Raw genomic sequence first — 17,731 nt, forward strand, 5'->3', positions numbered from 1 at the left:
CTTTGATGTTTTATTCTCTTTGGTTGGACTAAAAGAGCGTTTCCTGTCTTTTTATCTCCTGTTTATTCTCAGTGTTTTTAAATGATTTAATCAAACACGGCACCAATCACAGCAGATAAAACATTAAAAAGTTGTATAAACTCTCTTGAACCACTTTGGGGACTACAAATATGAACATGAATGGATCTCAGTGAAACAAATATAACTGAATTGGTCTGAACTCTTAATTGCAGAGCAAAAAAAAACCTGACATCTGTAAAAGCAGATCCAACAACGCCACCTAGTGGTAAAGCAGCAGTACTTTTACTTTTTGTGGTTGCAGACACACAGGATTACTGATTATGTTGTCAGATGTTTTTGGACCTCGGCTCTATCCGACTGTGTGACTAAGAAAACAGGAAGTTTGTTGTTTTAACGCAGGAAGTTACAACCTCTGTAGCTTCAGTTCATTTCATGGCGCTTACACAAATATAATCAAGTCATTGCAGTCAAGCAGAAACATGTAAGCCCCGTTACATCCACTTTAATTCAGTCCTAATTTTACTACAAATTTAGATTAGAAAAGCATTTGTTAATAAATGTTTTCTATGCATAATGAGCCTAGCCCATTGCATCGAGTTGGTAACTTTGCAGCAATCCCTTCTCCTTAGCAAGTGCTCTGCAGCGCTCTCCTAACAATAAGAAACCTCCAACAAAACCAGAACGAAATAAGTCTAAATCAAGTACTTTCTACGTTACAGAAGTCTGAGGAGAAAAGGCAGAGTTTTAATGAAAAAAAGTAATTTACATCCAGGGGTGTTGCTGAACATAAAGATGTACTGGGGCACAAAGTTTACAACGATCTGTTGGGATAAAGACAGAACTGAGCCAAAGAGGGAAGCTCCGGTTCACAGAACGCTCCACATTCCTCCAAATCCTGGAGGAAAGCATCCGAAATGAGCCTCTAATTCTCTGTTTTTTCTTTAATAATTTTTATTGTTCCTTCAAGCTATTGGACTTTCTATTAATCTATAAAGTCGGCTTTCAGCAGTATTGCCTGTTCTTATAAAAAATATGATCATGAAATCTTTCTGAGGGATAGATTAGGGCTGGGCGATATGGATTAAAAAATAAATCTCCGATTTTATTATACCAAATCCGATTAATCGATTTTTTTCCTCCTTTTTGTTTCATAAAAAGAAATTAAAGAAATTATTTTAAAACCTTGCTTTTATGTCAAGCATTTTGTCAGGGAGTTGACCTGAATTCAAAGTGCAACTAAAAACAAGCTGTGAAACATGCTTGTAAAACAAGATGGCAGCCGTGCCATTATAAACAATGAAAATATAACAAAACATTTGCTGCTAGTGGTATTACACATTGAGCTAAGAACAGGCTTCACTGCACTTGTGAACATCAAACTAAGTAAAAAAATAAATAAATAAGTAAATAAAGTACCTCGTATTATGGTAAAAAAAAGTTTCTACTTAACAATATTTTGACAATACATTTGCCTAAACATATATTCGGCATCACATGCTGTTCTCTTCATGGAAACCCAATAAGTGTATTGGCAAAATAAAATCCAGATTTTCAAAAAATGAAATCTTAAAGAATTGTAAATTTGATTAAATCGATTTATCGCCCAGCCCTAGGATAGATCATCTATCTTGGGGCAAGTTCCCTTTTTAAAATAGATCAGCTCATGTTTACATATACAGACTACGTGATCTTCTCTGTTCATTTTTGTAAGATATTTTTGTTGATTGAGTTATTTTCCTTGCAGATGAAAGGCAGCCAGGAGCCCAAGGCGAAGAAAAGCCGCAGGGCCGCAATTATGGAGCTCAAAGAGGAAGTCAGTGTAAGTTAGCAGACTCTACCACAATATTTCAGCTTGTTGCTCCGTGCTACAGACTTATTATCGTATAATAACATTTGATTATTTTATTTTTCACCACAATCTAATGCAAAGTTTCTGTATTAGTGGAGCAGCAGCAGCAAAAAGCTCCAACTCTTGACGTCGGCTCTCTTGACTTGAACCTTAAATCTGAGCTCAGAGCGCGTCTGTCTCTGCCCTCCCAGGAACCGGAGCCGGAGATGGAGGCGGTCAGCTCCAGCCAGGAGATCCCCTTTTCGTCGGCGCCCCAGCAGCCCGAGAAGCTGTCCGTGTCCACGCAGACCAAGAAGGCCAGCGGCAGCTCGCCGCGCATGCTGCACCGCGGCACCCAGACCAGCAGCGACGGCGCCTGCCAGAACATGTGCCACGAGAAGTACACCAAGGTCTTCAACGACGTCAAGGAGGTGATGAAGGCGGACAACAAGAGGGAGACGGAGCGAGTCGTCAGAGAAGCTCTGGAGAAGGTCCGTTTTGTTTCTGAAGCTTTTTCTTTTTTAGTTTCTTTCTACCAAAAACCTGAAACATGCCGTTTTCTCCCCTCCACCTCCTTCTGCAGCTTCGGGTCGAGATGGAGGAGGAGAAACGGCAGGCGGTGAGCAAGGCCGTGGCCGGAGTTCAGGCGGAGATGGAGAGGAAGTGCAAACAGGTGAAGGAGAAGTGTAAAGAGGAGCTGGTGGAGGAGGTGAAGAAGCTGGTGGCCCAACACAAACAGCTCATCTCCCAGACCAAGAAGAAGCAGTGGGTGAGTTCAAGCTGTTCAGCATTTAATGCTTCTGGAGGAAAAATCATGCTGTTCCCGTATCAATCATTCGCAAAGAGGACATTCCACCCAACAGACCCTCCTCTTCCTCAAATGATGTTTGCAGAATGTATCTTTTCATATTTCTGTTAATTAACTTGCCGGGCGTCCTGCAGCTTTTAGACACGTCTCTGCTTTAGCCTTTTTATTTATCTCCGCTAGCCGCACTCCACACAGATTACAGTGACGGCCGAAAGGTTTGAACTCGTATGTATTGTCTTTCAAAGGTCTTCTTAAATTTGTGGGAATCTATGTCCTCACGTGCGCACCACCTCACATAACTTCACTTTTGCACAAATTGAAGATTGCTTTTCATTTGTCCTTCATTTGTTCATTTGACACAGTAAAATAAGCCCAGGCTGGGGATGGATACCGTATTCGGTGCTTTTATAGGTAACAACTAGGTACAGATTCACGTAAACTCAAACGGTACCATGTTTCGGTACCTAAACACATCACCGTGACACTGAGGGAGTGGAAGAATGAGCTTTTGTTTTTTTTCCCCATGCCGGACATGAACACAGCACAAGACATAAAGATGTCAGTAGCCGCTTGTAAAGGAAGCTAGCATGGCTGATGGAAAGCGCTCGGAAGTATCTCCACTTTCCAAGATGCGACACAGATTTCACTCGCAAAGTACTTGTAGTCCGAGGAAGTACCTGGTCACTGCTGCTAATTTAGTGAATTTCTCTCTATATTTGGATATGGTACCCATACTCGGTTCAAATATGAAATCCCAGACCGTAGACATGTTGGCTTTAGCATTGACCTGCCATTGTACTGCATTCAGGGAGTGTTTGGACTAATACAGTCACGCAAGCATCGGCAAACATTTTTACTCATCGGAAAGAGTAATAGTAATATAGTAATAGTAATATCATCTTTATTGTCATTGAAACATACATTACAACGAAATTTGTTCTCTGCTTTTAACCAATCACCCTTGGGGAGCAGTGGGCTGCCACTGTGCAGCGCCCAGGCAGCAATCTGGGGTTAAGGGTCTTGCTCAGGGACCCAGAGTGGCAGTCAGTGGGGATCGAACCAGGTACTTGCAACCTTGCATCCTTCTCAGAGCGCATGCGCGCTGCTCTAACCACTAGGCCATGACCCCCGTGGGTCCTGGCCACGGGGAGGCCGATATTTAAAGAATACTTAAATCTTTTGACAGATATCAGAGGTGCCGATTTATCCTCTATCACTGGTAATTAAAACAAAACTACTACCATCAAATTAAAATAGCATTAGAGTCAACACAAAGTATTTTAATACCTAGACATTCTGCTTACCCTGTGATTTCACCGTAAATACACCATCTACCAAGTAACTTTTACTTTAAAGCAGATTTTGGTGCATTTACATCCTAAACTAAATCCTAAACTATCTTCTTTTTTTTTTTTTTTTACATCAATCGAGCCCAAAAGAATTAGCAAACTGGATGCTAATGGACAAAACAGCCTTTAAAGCTTTGCTCACTATATTGCTATCACAAAATCTGACTAATGTATTTATTGGACTATAAGTCACACTTTTTTTCATAGATTGACAGATCCTCTAACTTATAGTCGGGGACAACTTGTATATCAATTTTAAATGGTAATGGTAAGCATTACCGTCTATAGCCACAAGAGGGCACTCTAAGCTTGTGAAAATTGCTGCTGTTGTAATTCAATTCAATAAAATGTTATTTATATTGCGCCAATTCACAACATGTCATCTTGAGGCTCTTTCAAAGTCAAATTCAATCAGATTATAGAGATTGGTCAGAAAGTTTCCTCTCTAAGGAAACCCAGCAGGTTGCATCAAGTCTCTCCAAGCAGCATTCACTCCTCCTGAAAGAGCGTAGAGCCACAGTGGACAGTCGTCTGCATTGTATAATGTATAATCTGACCCAATCTGTATAATATGATTGAACTTGACTTTGTAAAGTGCCTTGAGATGACATGTTTCATGATTTGGCGCTATATAAATAAAATTGAATTGAATTGTTGATGGCTTTGCAGCAATCCCTCATACTGAGCATGCATGAAGCGACAGTGGAGAGGAAAACTCCCCTTTAACAGGGAGGAGAACCTCCAGCAGAACCAGAACCAGGCTCAGTGTGAACGCTCATCTGCCTCGACCCACTGGGGCTTAGAGAAGACAGAGCAGAGACACAGAAAGCACAGAAGCTCACATTGACCCCGGAGTACTTTCTATGTTAGATGGTAATAGTGGATGATCTGCCTCCACTGGATGATGTCACAGCTAACAGAACGCCAGACCAGGTGTACCTTCTATGAAGAGATAAATTACAGAGAACAAAAAGTTAAGTTGAAATAACAACAAACAATGCAAATCGGAGAACAGTAGGAAAACTCAGCAGCGTGAGAGAAATAGACGTTGATGTCCTCCAGCAGCTTGAAAATTTTTTGACTGATATACAATACTTTGTTGAATTAAAATATGTCATGCTTAGTTTGTGATAAAATTCATTGAAGTTGTGATATTTAAAAAAAAAAAATTCTTCATGTCACAACTTTTGGGTAAAGGATTTTTTTCTCCCCCTCGTGAGATAAAGTTTTGACACCCTGGTCTATGGTTGGATGATATTTCAATAACAATATATATCGATCAATAGATGTATATCGATAGGGTCAATAAAAAGTTTAATAGAACTAGAAAAATTTGCATTTCCTGCGAAAATGCACTGTGAATGCAGTAAGCTGAATGATTAAGCAAAAGATGCAGAAGATCTTTGAAGAAGAGAAAAAATAGCTGAAAAGCATTGAAGAAGTTGAAAAAGTTGAAGAATTTGAAAGAGTTGAAGAATTTGAACATGAAAGAACAATAGCTGAATGATTAGAAGAAAAAACTGAGGGAATGGCACCAAACATTTCCTCACTCATTCTAAACATTGAATCGTTTAACAAAGCAGAAGTAGAATTTCAAACTTGAATATACTGTAGCCATATGTGGGCCTGCATTTCTAAGAGTATAAGGGGTTTCGCCCCCATTGAAAAGCATTGGATGTTTGACACCTCCTAACTTGGAGATGCTTTTCGCGACGAGGCCCAAATTTATTGTAGAGCATTCTGTATAAAGGAGGTACAGACTTTCTAAAGCAGAAGTTTGTAGGACCTTCCTAGAGCTACTTCCGGTTAGCAACATGCTAACCGTTAGCCGCTAACAGGGTTGTGTTCAGTATCACCCTGTGATGGTACTCTGTCAGTTTAGTCCAAATCCTGTACTGGGAAGTGCCTCAAAAAGGGTGCCAATACTTAATGTCACCAAACGTGACCAAAGTTCATAGGTCAGATTGGCCTCCTTTAGCAACTCAGCCTCACCACATCTGGGCCCAGAACTCAACATTTGACCAAAATGGTCAGTAGCGCCATTTCCCACAGGTGGGTGGTGCTGTATTGGCCAATTGGGTCGTGTCTGGGCATCATGCCAGGTCCTGTTGGAAGCAAAGGCCCAATAGGAAAGCATGTGAAATCCAAAAAGTGACAGAAAAGTCACACATGCCTCATAATCACTTGAAAATGTAAAAATGTTAAGAGAAAGTCACTGTGCGAATTTCAGATTCTTACATTCATCACAGCCACTGCAGTGGGCGTCAAAAGTTGCCATTCTATCCGAATGGAGTCTGTCCCTGACCTAGTAACCTCCTTGTCAGCAGAGTTCCATCGTCATGGAAACTTGCTCACACCTGCAGCGGGCCAGTCTACAGAAGTGCAGACACTTTGCTCAGACTATGTCCCATAGGATTATAATGGAGAACATTGCCTTGCACAACACTTCATATCTCCTGATCCGTAAATGGTAGATACGTAATTTTTTCTGCGTTTATTTCTTAACGGATAGGGGAAGAAGACTTGCTATCGGTTTTTGCTGGAAATATTTTAATAAAGGCGTAAATAATTATGATATAAAGGGGATTTTTAAGGAATTTAAGAAATCCTCTAAAATCGGTCCCGAACAAATCGCTGTAGCTGAAAAAGTATAAGAGATATCAAAAAAATTCTTTCACTGTGAGTATCAGCAGGCTTTTGAGGACTATGTTGCTCTTTTTTATGTACAAAAATCGGTGTAGGCACAGCGACGATGTAAAAAAGTGGCTCATGTGGAAAAATGCAGCTCTAAAGCATTTTCAGGATTTTGCACATTCGCTACTCCCAAACAAATTGTTCCTGCGGCAAAACCGTAACAGTTATCCAAAAAAATCCTTTTTTGTGAGTGCCAGAAGGGTTGGGACATTCATATGTGAAAGTCCCATACCTGTACATCAAACGGTTTAGGAGTAGCGACGATGCGAAAACGTGTGATGTTTTGGATTTTCAGACGTCATTTTTCAAAACCGATCCATAGGAAATGAATGGGGGAGGTTTCAGGTTTGTGTCGCTCTGAGGTGATTTGCAAATAATCTATAAATGCTACACCAGTGAGGGTTACATTTCCTGAATCCTGACAAAAATTCCTACGTTTTGATGTATAATTTATATCGATAGGTTGAAAATTGAGTGAGTGAGAAGAAGTTGTTCGGAGAAGAAGAATTTGTTTAATTTCTAGAGTGTGCACTCTATAACTGCCTCCTTGACGACCATAGCAACGCATGTTATTTGCTGAATTTCTTGAAAAGCCAAAATTATTTTAAGGAGGTAGTATATGAAAATGGTAAAAGTTATGAAAAAGCTGAAATATACCATAATAGCTGAAAGATATCACTAAATGTTTAAAGTTGAATGGCGTTTCTAACTAAAAGTAGGCTGAAGCAGTAAGCTGTCAAAAAGCAGCTGAAATGAGCGGAATTTCAGTGAATTACATTAATTTCCTATGGGAGAAAAAAAGCTGAAATTTTGCAAAAAAAGCTGAATATTTTAAAAAGTTGAAAAGATATAAGTACAAAAAGATATAGCCATCGATTCCAGAAGAAGCTGAATAGTTTAAAAGTTGAATGGCTGAAATCGGAGAAAAACTGTAGGAGGAGAAGCGAATCAAACTTTAAACAGTAAAAAGGCGAAAGAGGATCTCAATAACTGTGAATGCCCACTGCATTCACAGTAATAAACATTTTCTTCATTTTGCATTCTAGGCTATCATGTTAGGTTATTATTACAGTCATTACATCCTCCTAACCAATCACAACGCAGACCCAGGAAACAAGCCCCGCCCCCTTCAACGAGTTCAAAGAGCACACGTTCTTTATCGGCATCGATCAATATGCTTTTTTTTCTGTATGGTCCCGCCTACCCTGGTGTCCACAGTCTGGACCAGTGCACCTTTGATTTTAGTGTAACGAGTGTTTCCTGTCTGCAGTGTTATAACTGTGAAGAGGAGGCCATGTACCACTGCTGCTGGAACACCTCGTACTGCTCCATCAAGTGTCAGCAGGAGCACTGGCACGCAGACCACAAACGGACCTGCCGCAGGAAGAGATGAACAGGCCCACGCCTCCCTGGCTCCCTCCCTCTGTCAGTCAGCCAACAACACACATTTCTCTACGGTGTTACTGTACTCGCCCTCCTGGGAACTTTTCAGACCCGATAATTTGCTGCGTGGCGAGTGATTTGCTCCTATTTTGGTTCTGTTATTTAATGTAGCCATCGTGTTTGTTTGTTTCCTCGCAACCCGTGAACTTTTCTCCAGAGCCTAGCTCCACTACGGATTTATGGTCAGATTTTTATGTTTTCTATTTTTTTTTCCTGTATGTTTTCTTTCTGGAAATGCTGATGTTGTGTCAGAGGATGTGTTATTTAAGTCTGTAGGAACATGTGAGCATTAACAGAAAACAGTTTATTACCTTAATTTTTTTTTTTTAAAGTATTTTCTTTTCTTACTGTAAATGCAGGAAACAAACCTGGAAGATTTAAAACGACCTGCAGCTTGAACTAACTCTGCTTTCATGGAGAAAACCATCTGTAGCATACTGAACTGTTGATGAGGCTTACAAATTTTAAAGTCGTTTTAGGTCATTTTTCTTTCTTTTTTTATAGAAGTTTATGCAGGTGGATGCACCTTTTTACCATGTCTACCTACAATTTTATTTTCCTGAATCAGTTATTGGGAACAGGGTCAAAATGTCGACTTTAAAACAAGTTGACAAGGAAATCTTCCATTTGTATAAATGTTATTGATATCATAAATGATATAATTATGCACCTGTTTGGGTTCTCCTGATGACAAGAATGTTTTATGAGTGTGAAATTAAAGGAAAGGTTTATAAATTGCTCAAAATTTCTGGAAAAGCTGAATTTTCTCAAGCTGAATCTTAGAAAAGTTGAATGAATTGATCGATTGGTTTTCCCCATTCCATCTGCTAACAATATAAAATCTTGTAAAATTGCCAAAAAAACCTCCCAGCCTACAATCGTTAAACCTACCTGAGAAGATGTGGTGTGTCGCCCCGGCGGTCAAAGCTGATGTATATTTTTCCGGACGTCATCAGTGTCATTTTTCTCGTGATGTACGCTCAGAGTTCATCCATCCTTTTGTAACCTGAAGTGACTAGTTGAAGAGAGTTTTTCACTGCGTTCTGCTGTTGTTGGTGGTCAGTGCCTGTTTTCCTTTCTTCATCTCCCACTGAGGCAACATGCATGTGGATAGCTTCACCGTTCCTTCGTTTTTCATTCATTTCGCTAAAAGAAGAAGACCTGGAGCTCTCCGCTGGTGAAAAGGAGAGATGGACCGTTATGAAACTTTATGCAAACGAGCGTTAGAAAGCAGTTTCCCCCTGAGCTGGATGTCAAGTGTTGGTGTTTTATTTTGAAAAAGAGGCAATAAAATTGCCAGTTTGTAACATGTTTTTATCTTATTTTAACTGTTTCCTCAGCGATGAAGATCAACTAAAAGGAGAGAAAAAAATTCACTACCTTTTTTTTTTTTTTTTTGTTATGTTTCTTTCTCGCAATTTTCCCCCCCCATGTATGTCTTGTTAAATAAATTGAAACAAATGTTTGCGTTGTGGACAGGATGTTTTTACAGCTTCAGTTTCTGTTCCTGTTTGTTTTTCTTGCTGTTATTGAAATTTCCTCTGAAGTTAATGTTCAAATTCCCTCATCTGATGCTAATTAAATGTGGTGCAATTACAAGAACATCCATTTAAAAAAACTCATAAAATGTTAATTATATGTGCAGAAACACTTGTAAGCTAAAGTTTATTATTATTGTATTCAGCCCATCAAAGAATAGAAGGGATTCTTTCTTGACTTTGAGAAAAAGATTGAAAATAGTCACGGCTTATTAATATTTTTTTTAATTAGATTCTGGATTTGATGTTCTCAGAATATTTGGCTTTTTAAAAGCTCACTGACCCATTGACTCGTCGTCTTTCATCATTGCACTACATGTAAATGCTCCCTTCTGTCAGTATATCCCACATTAAGTTAAATGCACATTTCAAAGGGTTTCATTTTGCTTCAGAGATCTTGAGACTGTTTTGTACAGCATTTGTCATATCAGGCGTGGTCAGGTTTGTTCATCTAGAAGTTGATTATATTTCAAACATGTTGCACCTTCATTATGTCAAAGCATTTCAGACTTTTTTTTTTTAAATACAACTTGGAAATAAGTAGCTTGTCTTTCCAAACTCACACAGTTTGCTGATGACATATTTTTTTACTTATGTAAACTCCAAACCTATTTTTCCCCTCGTTTTATTGTTTTTATATTTGTCCACTCAGCTGTAACATTTGATTTTTACTTCTTTTCATACTTGTTTGTAACCTTTTTGATGTTTATTTTGATTTTCTTGAATGAAATCAAGTATGGGATCTCCAGCTCCGGTTTCTTCTTTGTTTTTAGTTTGTTTTTCTTTCCCAATGTAAAGAGAAATGGATGGGTTTTTTTTGCACTCATCTGAGAAATGCAGAATGACAATTTTTAGTTAAAAAGGTTTGAGGCTGCTTTCATCTGGAAGAAGTGAGTCATTTAATCTGGACTTTACCTGCTCTTATTCCAGGGTATTTTTGTATATATTACTGTGTGATTACTACATGAATCCTCTTTGTACTGAAAGTACAAACACCAGGAATAAAATCAGTGTGACGTCTCCTTTGTTTTGGCTTCTTGTTGGTCATGATCTTCTGTTCTGTCCACATGTAAACTATCATTATTCAAGGCAATGTTTTTTTTAATGCTCCCAACACTTTAGCTAGCAATATGTATATAAATATATTCTATGTGCTAACATGGGGGAAATAAATGTATCAACCAGTCTGTGTGAATCAGTTCTCGTTATTTATTGGTTGATTGGATTTATGAAGGTTTGTGTTTTTAAGATGTGAGCTGTCTAACCACCTTCACTAGAAACTGTTTTGTTGTTACATTGAATTATGTTGGTGAACTGAGGCGATTCTCTGGTTGGGGACCAAACAAAAATGGACACAAGTAACCAGGAACTTCTACAGAGCTACCATAGAGAGTGTTTTATTTATCAACATAACTGTACGGTATGGGAGCTAGCACAGGTGGTGAGAACAGCGCAGGGGATTGTGGGATACCGTCTACAGGATCTGGACTCAATTTATACTAAACGAGTCCATAGAAGGACCAGACACATCTCCACTAGTTAGTGTCATTAGTGTTGGACTGTTGGGAGGATCCTGGCAGCGTCTCGCTGGTTCTGCGTCTTCAGAACAAGTCCAATCTCTGAGGAGCGATGCAACACCTTCTCCATCACCTGCTCAGCTTTCTGCCTGGAAAACACTCAGCAGAAGCTGCGTTCAAGGGAAATGGGACATTCTGCTGTTTGTGGGTGTTTGAAACGCTTCATCAGAACAAAGTCTGTGTGTCTGTTCTGGTGAGACAATCCAAAGTGGGATTAAATGTGTTTGGTGTTGGAATAAGGAGCAGTTCTGCTGTGTTTTCCACAGGCTGCATGAGTCACAGCAGCAAGACGAGCAACAATCAGTTAATTTCAAGCTGCTGCTGAATCTGACCTCAGATCTGTAGAGCATGTTTATTCACAGCAGGACGCTGACATGAAGGTTTCCTCTCTTCAGCAGAACAAAGCCAGGTTCTGTGGAGAGCTACAGCTTCTGGGTTTGGATATTCAGTCACACTTTACTGCTGCTGTCTGCAAACTGAAGCAAAGAAATGTTTCCAACAGCAAAAAGAGTTCAAGATCAACTGAATTAGAATGAAAAGCAGCAAAAATCAGCTTTAAATCCCTGCAGTTCTGATCCAAAAACAAATGGAAAGTGTTGAGCTGCTCAGAGTTTCAAAGTGTTTGGGTCAGAAAATATTTGAAATACAGAAAAGTTAAAAGAAAAGTGAAAGATTTTACTAAATAAAAAAAAAACAGTTTAATGCCAACAGAAAAATAAAATAAAGTGACTCAGTGGTTAGAAACAATGTTTAACTTTAATACTAAGTCTTTATTTATTGAAAACACGTTATCAAAAGTATTAGATTTAGGTCATAATTGTGGTATAAACCTGTACCACCTCATTCAATAAAATATAAATTCACATTATGTCTTTATTACAGATTTTGCTGCTAAACCCATCCTGTAAATTTTAAGTTTCAAATAAAACTATATTGTACAGCTGCATTATCATGTTTACTGAAATACTGATTAGAGTTGTGGTGATTTTGTTGTTTTGAGGTTATTTACCTTAAATATGTTTTAAATTAATGATTACACATAATAAAACATTCAAAATATGATCATTCTCAGATGAGAAATTTACAATATCAGATGATATCTGTTGTCTCATGTGTGTCTGGACTCAACAAAACGGGTCCAAACCAGAACCGGATCAAAGAACTGGTTCCACATTTTAAACCTGGGGAATCATTTGACATTTTATTGCTGAGTTCACAGTTTCTGCTGCTAAAAGCAACAAGGAGGAAAAACATCAAATATTCTGGTGCTGATCAGCTGGTTTAGAAAACAATGTTGAGAAATGAACAAACCCAACAGAACCAGAACATCAATTCTGAAGGAAAACAAGTGCTAACAATCTCTGACTATTAATTTCTGTGCAGTTTAGACATAAAACAACAACGATCAAGAAAATAATCTGCTGGAGATTTAAAAACCAGAATCAAACTCACTGAACCTTCAGTGGATTCTGTCTATTTGGGTTTACAGAACTCAGCAGAACCTCCAGGATAAACATAAACCCCAGCATGTAGCGGCTGAGTGAAGGTGGTCTGGACTCTGTGGAGGAGAGTCATGGTTTCAGAGACGCTGTAGAAGGACAGAATACCTGCTCTGTGATCCAGGTACACTCCTACTCTGGAGGAACCAGGACCTGAGATGGAGGTCCAGATGTTGTTGTGACGAAATCCATAACCTCCTTGGGAACAATATAATGCCCAAGATTTGTCATTACGTCCAAATACACATTCATTCCCTCTTCCTGCTCTGCTGATATTCTTGTATGCGACTGCTACATAAACTCCCCCTCTCATCTCCACCTCCCAGTAACAACGTCCAGTCAGACTCTCTCTACTCAGAACCTGAGAATAAACAGTGAATCTGTCTGGATGATTAGAATCAGACTGAGGTTGATCCATCCATGTCACCTTCCTGTTCCCCTCTGATAGTAACAGATGACTGTTTGCTGTGTTTGGATCCAGTGTGATTTCACATGAATATCTCAAGAATCCAGCTCTGCTCTTTGGTTCTGGTTCTGACAGTGAAACATCCACCTCAGTGAGTCTCAGTGAGATGTTTGTCCATGCGTCTCTCAGGATGTCCTGTAGTTGATCTCTGAGCTCTGACACAGCTGCTGTCACATCCTCAAAGTAGCTCAGAGGACGGATCTTGATGCTGGATGAGTGTGTAGACTCACTGAGTGCTGACAGTGAGGGGTAGTTGTGGAGAAACTGGTTGTGATCCTCTGTGTCTGAGAGCTGCTTCAGCTCAGCGTCTTTCCTCTTCAGCTCAGTGATCTCCTGCTCCAGCTTCTCCTGAAGCTCTTTGACTCGACTCCCTTCAGTTTCCTGCTGGGATCTGATCTGCTGCTTCACATCAGAGCTTCTTTTCTGGATGAGACGGATCAGCTGAGTGAAGATCTTCTCACTGTCCTCCACTGTTTTATCAGCAGAGTGCTTGATGGCCTCCAGCTCCTGTTGAAGCAGCTTCACATCTTTCTCTCTGTCCTGGATTCTCTGCTGGATGTTTTCTCGTCTCACCTCCAGCTCTCTCTGCCTCTCAGTCCTTTCTGCTGCAGCTGACACTGTGTCGTGGCCTTTATGTTCATCCACAGAGCAGAGATAACAGATACACTTCTGATCAGTACGACAGAACATCTTCATCACCTCATCATGACGAGAGCAGATGTTCTCCTGGAGGTTCTTGGAGGGCTCCACCAGCTTGTGTTTCTTAAATGCAGCTGAATCATAATGAGGCTGAAGGTGTTTCTCACAGTAAGAGGCCAGACAGACTAAACAGGACTTGATGGCTTTCAGTTTTCTTCCAGAGCAGGAATCACAAGCCACATCTTCAGGTCCAGCATAGCAGAGATCAGCAGGAGCAGCTTGGAGTCCAGTCTTCTTCAGCTGCTCCACTAAAGCTGCAAACATGGTGTTTTTCTTCAGAACGGGCCTCGGTGTGAAGGTCTCCCTGCACTGAGGGCAGCTGTGGATTCCTTTCTGATCCTCTTCATCCCAGAAGTTTTTAATACACTTCATACAGTAGCTGTGTCCACAGGGAATAGTCACCGGATCCTTCAGTAGATCCAGACAGATCGAACAGGACAAGGTTTCTCGGTCCAGCTGGTTCTGCTCCATTTCTCCTCTTGGTCACAGTGACTGTGTGAGTTTCACTTCCTGAAAACAGCAACAGCTCTAAGCTCTGATCTACGAATCACGTGTCAGAGCAGAGAGGCTGCAGCCAATCAGCTTTCAGCTCCAGCAGATGTTGCTCCACCAGCTTCAAGGTGTGTCTGAGAGCAGGAAGAACAGGGAGGGTTATCAGGTTTTACAGCCTGCAGAATAAGGAGCAGAGGTTGCCTTTATAAAGCTTGCATACGCACAAAATGGGCCTGAAACATGTGAATCCCCCTTTCTACGCAAAATTCAGATGTATAACAAAAAAAACTTGAGAGGAAAACGTTCAATCCTCACAGCAGCTCTGACCCAGGCTGACGCTCATTTTGGAGACGGGGGAAATTGGTGACGCAGATGGTAAAGTGGTGAGTTGCAGCCAAACTGCCTCATGATTCCTCCCAGACGTTCAATTTCACTCCATATCAGACTTTAATCGTAGATCAACTTCATCATAAGCCTTCAAAACCACAAAAAGACCTTTAAATAAATCAAATAAAAATGCCCATAAGCCAACTTAAATTTTTAAAGTCCACAGAACATCTTAGAGTTTTCTACCATCACTTTCCCCAATTATCACCAGGGTGACGTGTTCCATAGATTACCAGATTATTGTGAAAAGGTGTGGAGCAATACATTTCTGTAAACGGTCAAACACACTCATGCATAATGCTGAGGATGCATTGGTACTGTTGGAAGACCTTGGATGAGGTAGAATTAGGAGGAAACACATTTTCAGGGTTAAAATATTTCCTGGCCAATGATGATGACTGGCCTTTATACCGCTTTAGACTCCGAGCTTTACATTCTGCCATAACCTGCAGGGGAAAGAGGCTACACCCCCCCCCCCCCCAGGTATGGGTACCATACTTGGTTCAAATGTGAAAGCCCAGACCGTAGACATGTTGGCTTTAGCATTGACCTGCCGTTGTGCTGCATTCAGGGAGTGTTTGGACTAATGCGCTCACACAAGCAGTACAACATCGCCGAACATTTTTACTTATCGGAAAGAGGCCGATATTTAAAGAATACTTACATCTTTTGACAAATTTATTCTGATAATTAAAACTAAACTACTACCATCAAATTAAAATAGCATTAGAGCCAAAACAAAGTATTTTAATACCAAGGCATTCTGCTCACCCTGGATTTCACGGTAAATACCCCATCTTCCAAGTAACTTTCACTTTAAAGCAGATTTTGGTGCATTAACATCCTAAACCAAATTCTAAACTATCTCTTTTTATGTTTCCTTCAATCGAGCCTGAAAGAATTAGCAAACTAGATGCTAATGGGCAAAACAGCCTTTAAAGCTTTGGATCTGCACTGCTCACTATATCGCTATCACAGAATCTGACTAACTTTAATATTTATTGGACTGTAAGTCACACTTTTTTACCTAGATTGACAGATCCTCCGACTTAGAGTCAGGTGCAACTTGTATATCAATTTTAAATGGTAATGGTAAGTGTTAGGTTTGGCAGCGAGGACGAGGTAGAAGCTCACGTAGGCAAATAACTCTTAACAGCTTTTATTTAGAACTTGTTGAGCAGACCAGTTACATCATGTACATTTTTTCATTCCACTTCTTCTCTCCTTTTATTATCTACTCGTACACCACCTAGTGGTAGACACAACATTCCCCCCTTACTTGAAAAGCTTGCATGTACCCATTTAGCATAAGACTGAACATCAACCTCATTTAACAGTTTGTATGTCATAAGTAGAACTTTAGCTGAAATCAAAGTAGGTGGTTACTTAAACCAACAAAACCAACCAAATATATTCAGCAACCATGTACTTTCAACACTTGAAGTTACTATGAAACGTAATTACCAAATGTAGCCATTGAAAAATAAAATCTAGGTGTTTGAAACATTTTGTACTATGAGAATTGTTTCACCTGTACCTAAAACATGTAACACAAACTCATTTATGTACTCATTTACTAATTTTTAGCTTGTTTGAAAGTCCTTGAACCACACTGGTTGAGCAGCAGTTCTAACATTTTTCCTTTGAACCCCTAGGTCACTCTTTTCTGGTTCTGTCGTTTTACTTGAAATACCTGCAGAGTATCATGAAAGTCCTGGTTGTGAAAGTCCACCTTTTATTGTCACTGAGTACATAAGTACTTCCTCCAATCTGCTTTTCAACATACAGCGGTGGAGTAAACCTAGATGAGCCTTTGCGAACATGATGAGGTCTTCTTACCCTCACCATCTCCAGGTTTGAATGTTGGTGTCTTAGCTCCACGGAGCTTGTCAGTATACTGTTTAGACTTCTTTTGTTTCTGTTTAACTGTTTCTCGTACAGTAGTGCATTTTCTGCTTTTCTCTGAACCAGCAAAGACATTCACTTTTGTTTTCATTCCTCCTGTTGTGCAGTAGTTCTGATGGAGATACTCCAGTTGTGTTATGTGGCGTTGCTCTGTAGTTTTGTAGGAAATTAGTCACTGTGGTTTTCCAGACTTTCTGCATGTGTTTAGCAGTTAGGAATGTCTCCTTAAGAACTCTATTCCATCTTTCAACAGCACCATTGCACTGTGGATGGTACACACTTGTACGAAGATGAAATATTCCCCTCTCTCTGAGAAAATCTGCAAAAGAGCTGGAAAGAAATTGTGGTCCATCATCAGTGACTATGTAATCAGGGTTCCCCTCTCTGCTGAAAATAGAGTGCAGAAATGTGATAACAACATCAGTCGTTACAGCGTGAGCAAATGCTACTTCTGGCCATTTACTGTAATAGTGCACTAATGTTATAGCGAATCTACATAAAGAAGCAGCAGTTTCAAAGGGACCCACAATGTCCAGAGCAACTTTCTCCCACGGTCTGTTCGGCAGTTCAATAGGCTGTAGAGGAGCAGGAGCAGTTTAAGCAGATATGTCGTTCATTTGGCAAGTCGTACATGAAGAAATAACAGACTGATTCATTTTGTCCATCTGGGGCCACCAGTAGAGGTCACGAAGTCTCTGTTTTGTGCGTACAACGCCTTGATGTGTTTCATGTGTGAATGACAGTAGCACGTAAAGCAACAGGAACGATGTATCGATGTTCACCTCTCATGACCAGATCCTGAGATGCAGAAAGTTCATTCCTGATGTGGAGGTATGGTATTAAGATAGGGTCCACATCCTTCTTGCACTTTGGCCAGCCTTTCTCCATCTGTCCACGGAGAAGTGTGAGTTCATGGCATTGTGAGGAAGCAGAAGTGAACTCAGCAACAGACAGAGCCGACACCACGGCTGCAACCATGTCAGGTTCATCAATAGGAGTAGAGTCCATAGGGAGCGGCAACCGTG

General features: G+C 40.2%; 2 protein-coding genes across 3 annotated transcripts in view; one reads left to right on the forward strand and one right to left on the reverse strand.

The window, feature by feature from the left end:
* Positions 1-10,708, forward strand: part of LOC118562291 (zinc finger MYND domain-containing protein 11-like) — a 30,100-nt gene extending 19,392 nt beyond the window's left edge. The window contains exons 11-14 of the mRNA XM_036134572.1: positions 1,766-1,840; positions 2,062-2,340; positions 2,433-2,618; positions 7,971-10,708. Of these exons, the coding sequence (XP_035990465.1) occupies positions 1,766-1,840; positions 2,062-2,340; positions 2,433-2,618; positions 7,971-8,093 (663 nt within the window). The 3' untranslated portion in view covers positions 8,094-10,708. The remainder of the gene's footprint in view (positions 1-1,765; positions 1,841-2,061; positions 2,341-2,432; positions 2,619-7,970) is intronic.
* Positions 10,709-11,965: 1,257 nt separating this feature from the next.
* LOC118562292 (tripartite motif-containing protein 16-like) lies at positions 11,966-14,757 on the reverse strand. 2 transcript variants are annotated; one of them, XM_036134574.1, is made up of 2 exons: positions 14,742-14,757; positions 11,966-14,368 (listed from the first exon to the last, which is right to left on the reverse strand). In XM_036134574.1, exons 1-2 carry the CDS (start codon positions 14,755-14,757, stop codon positions 12,732-12,734), a joined length of 1,653 nt encoding a protein of 550 aa, XP_035990467.1. In that variant the 3' UTR covers positions 11,966-12,731. The 2 variants fall into 2 exon arrangements, with proteins under 2 accessions (XP_035990467.1, XP_035990466.1); XM_036134573.1 differs by lacking the exon at positions 14,742-14,757 and having other exon boundaries at positions 11,966-14,393.
* Positions 14,758-17,731: the final 2,974 nt, after the last annotated feature.

This window comes from Fundulus heteroclitus, unplaced genomic scaffold (assembly GCF_011125445.2).
Source record: "Fundulus heteroclitus isolate FHET01 unplaced genomic scaffold, MU-UCD_Fhet_4.1 scaffold_85, whole genome shotgun sequence".
NCBI classification, from domain to species: Eukaryota; Metazoa; Chordata; class Actinopteri; order Cyprinodontiformes; family Fundulidae; genus Fundulus; species Fundulus heteroclitus.

What these genes read in the sequence shown, in the direction of transcription:
- LOC118562292 (XM_036134573.1), bottom strand. Translation starts at nt 14,393, where the DNA reads ATGGAGCAGAACCAGCTGGACCGAGAAACCTTGTCCTGTTCGATCTGT.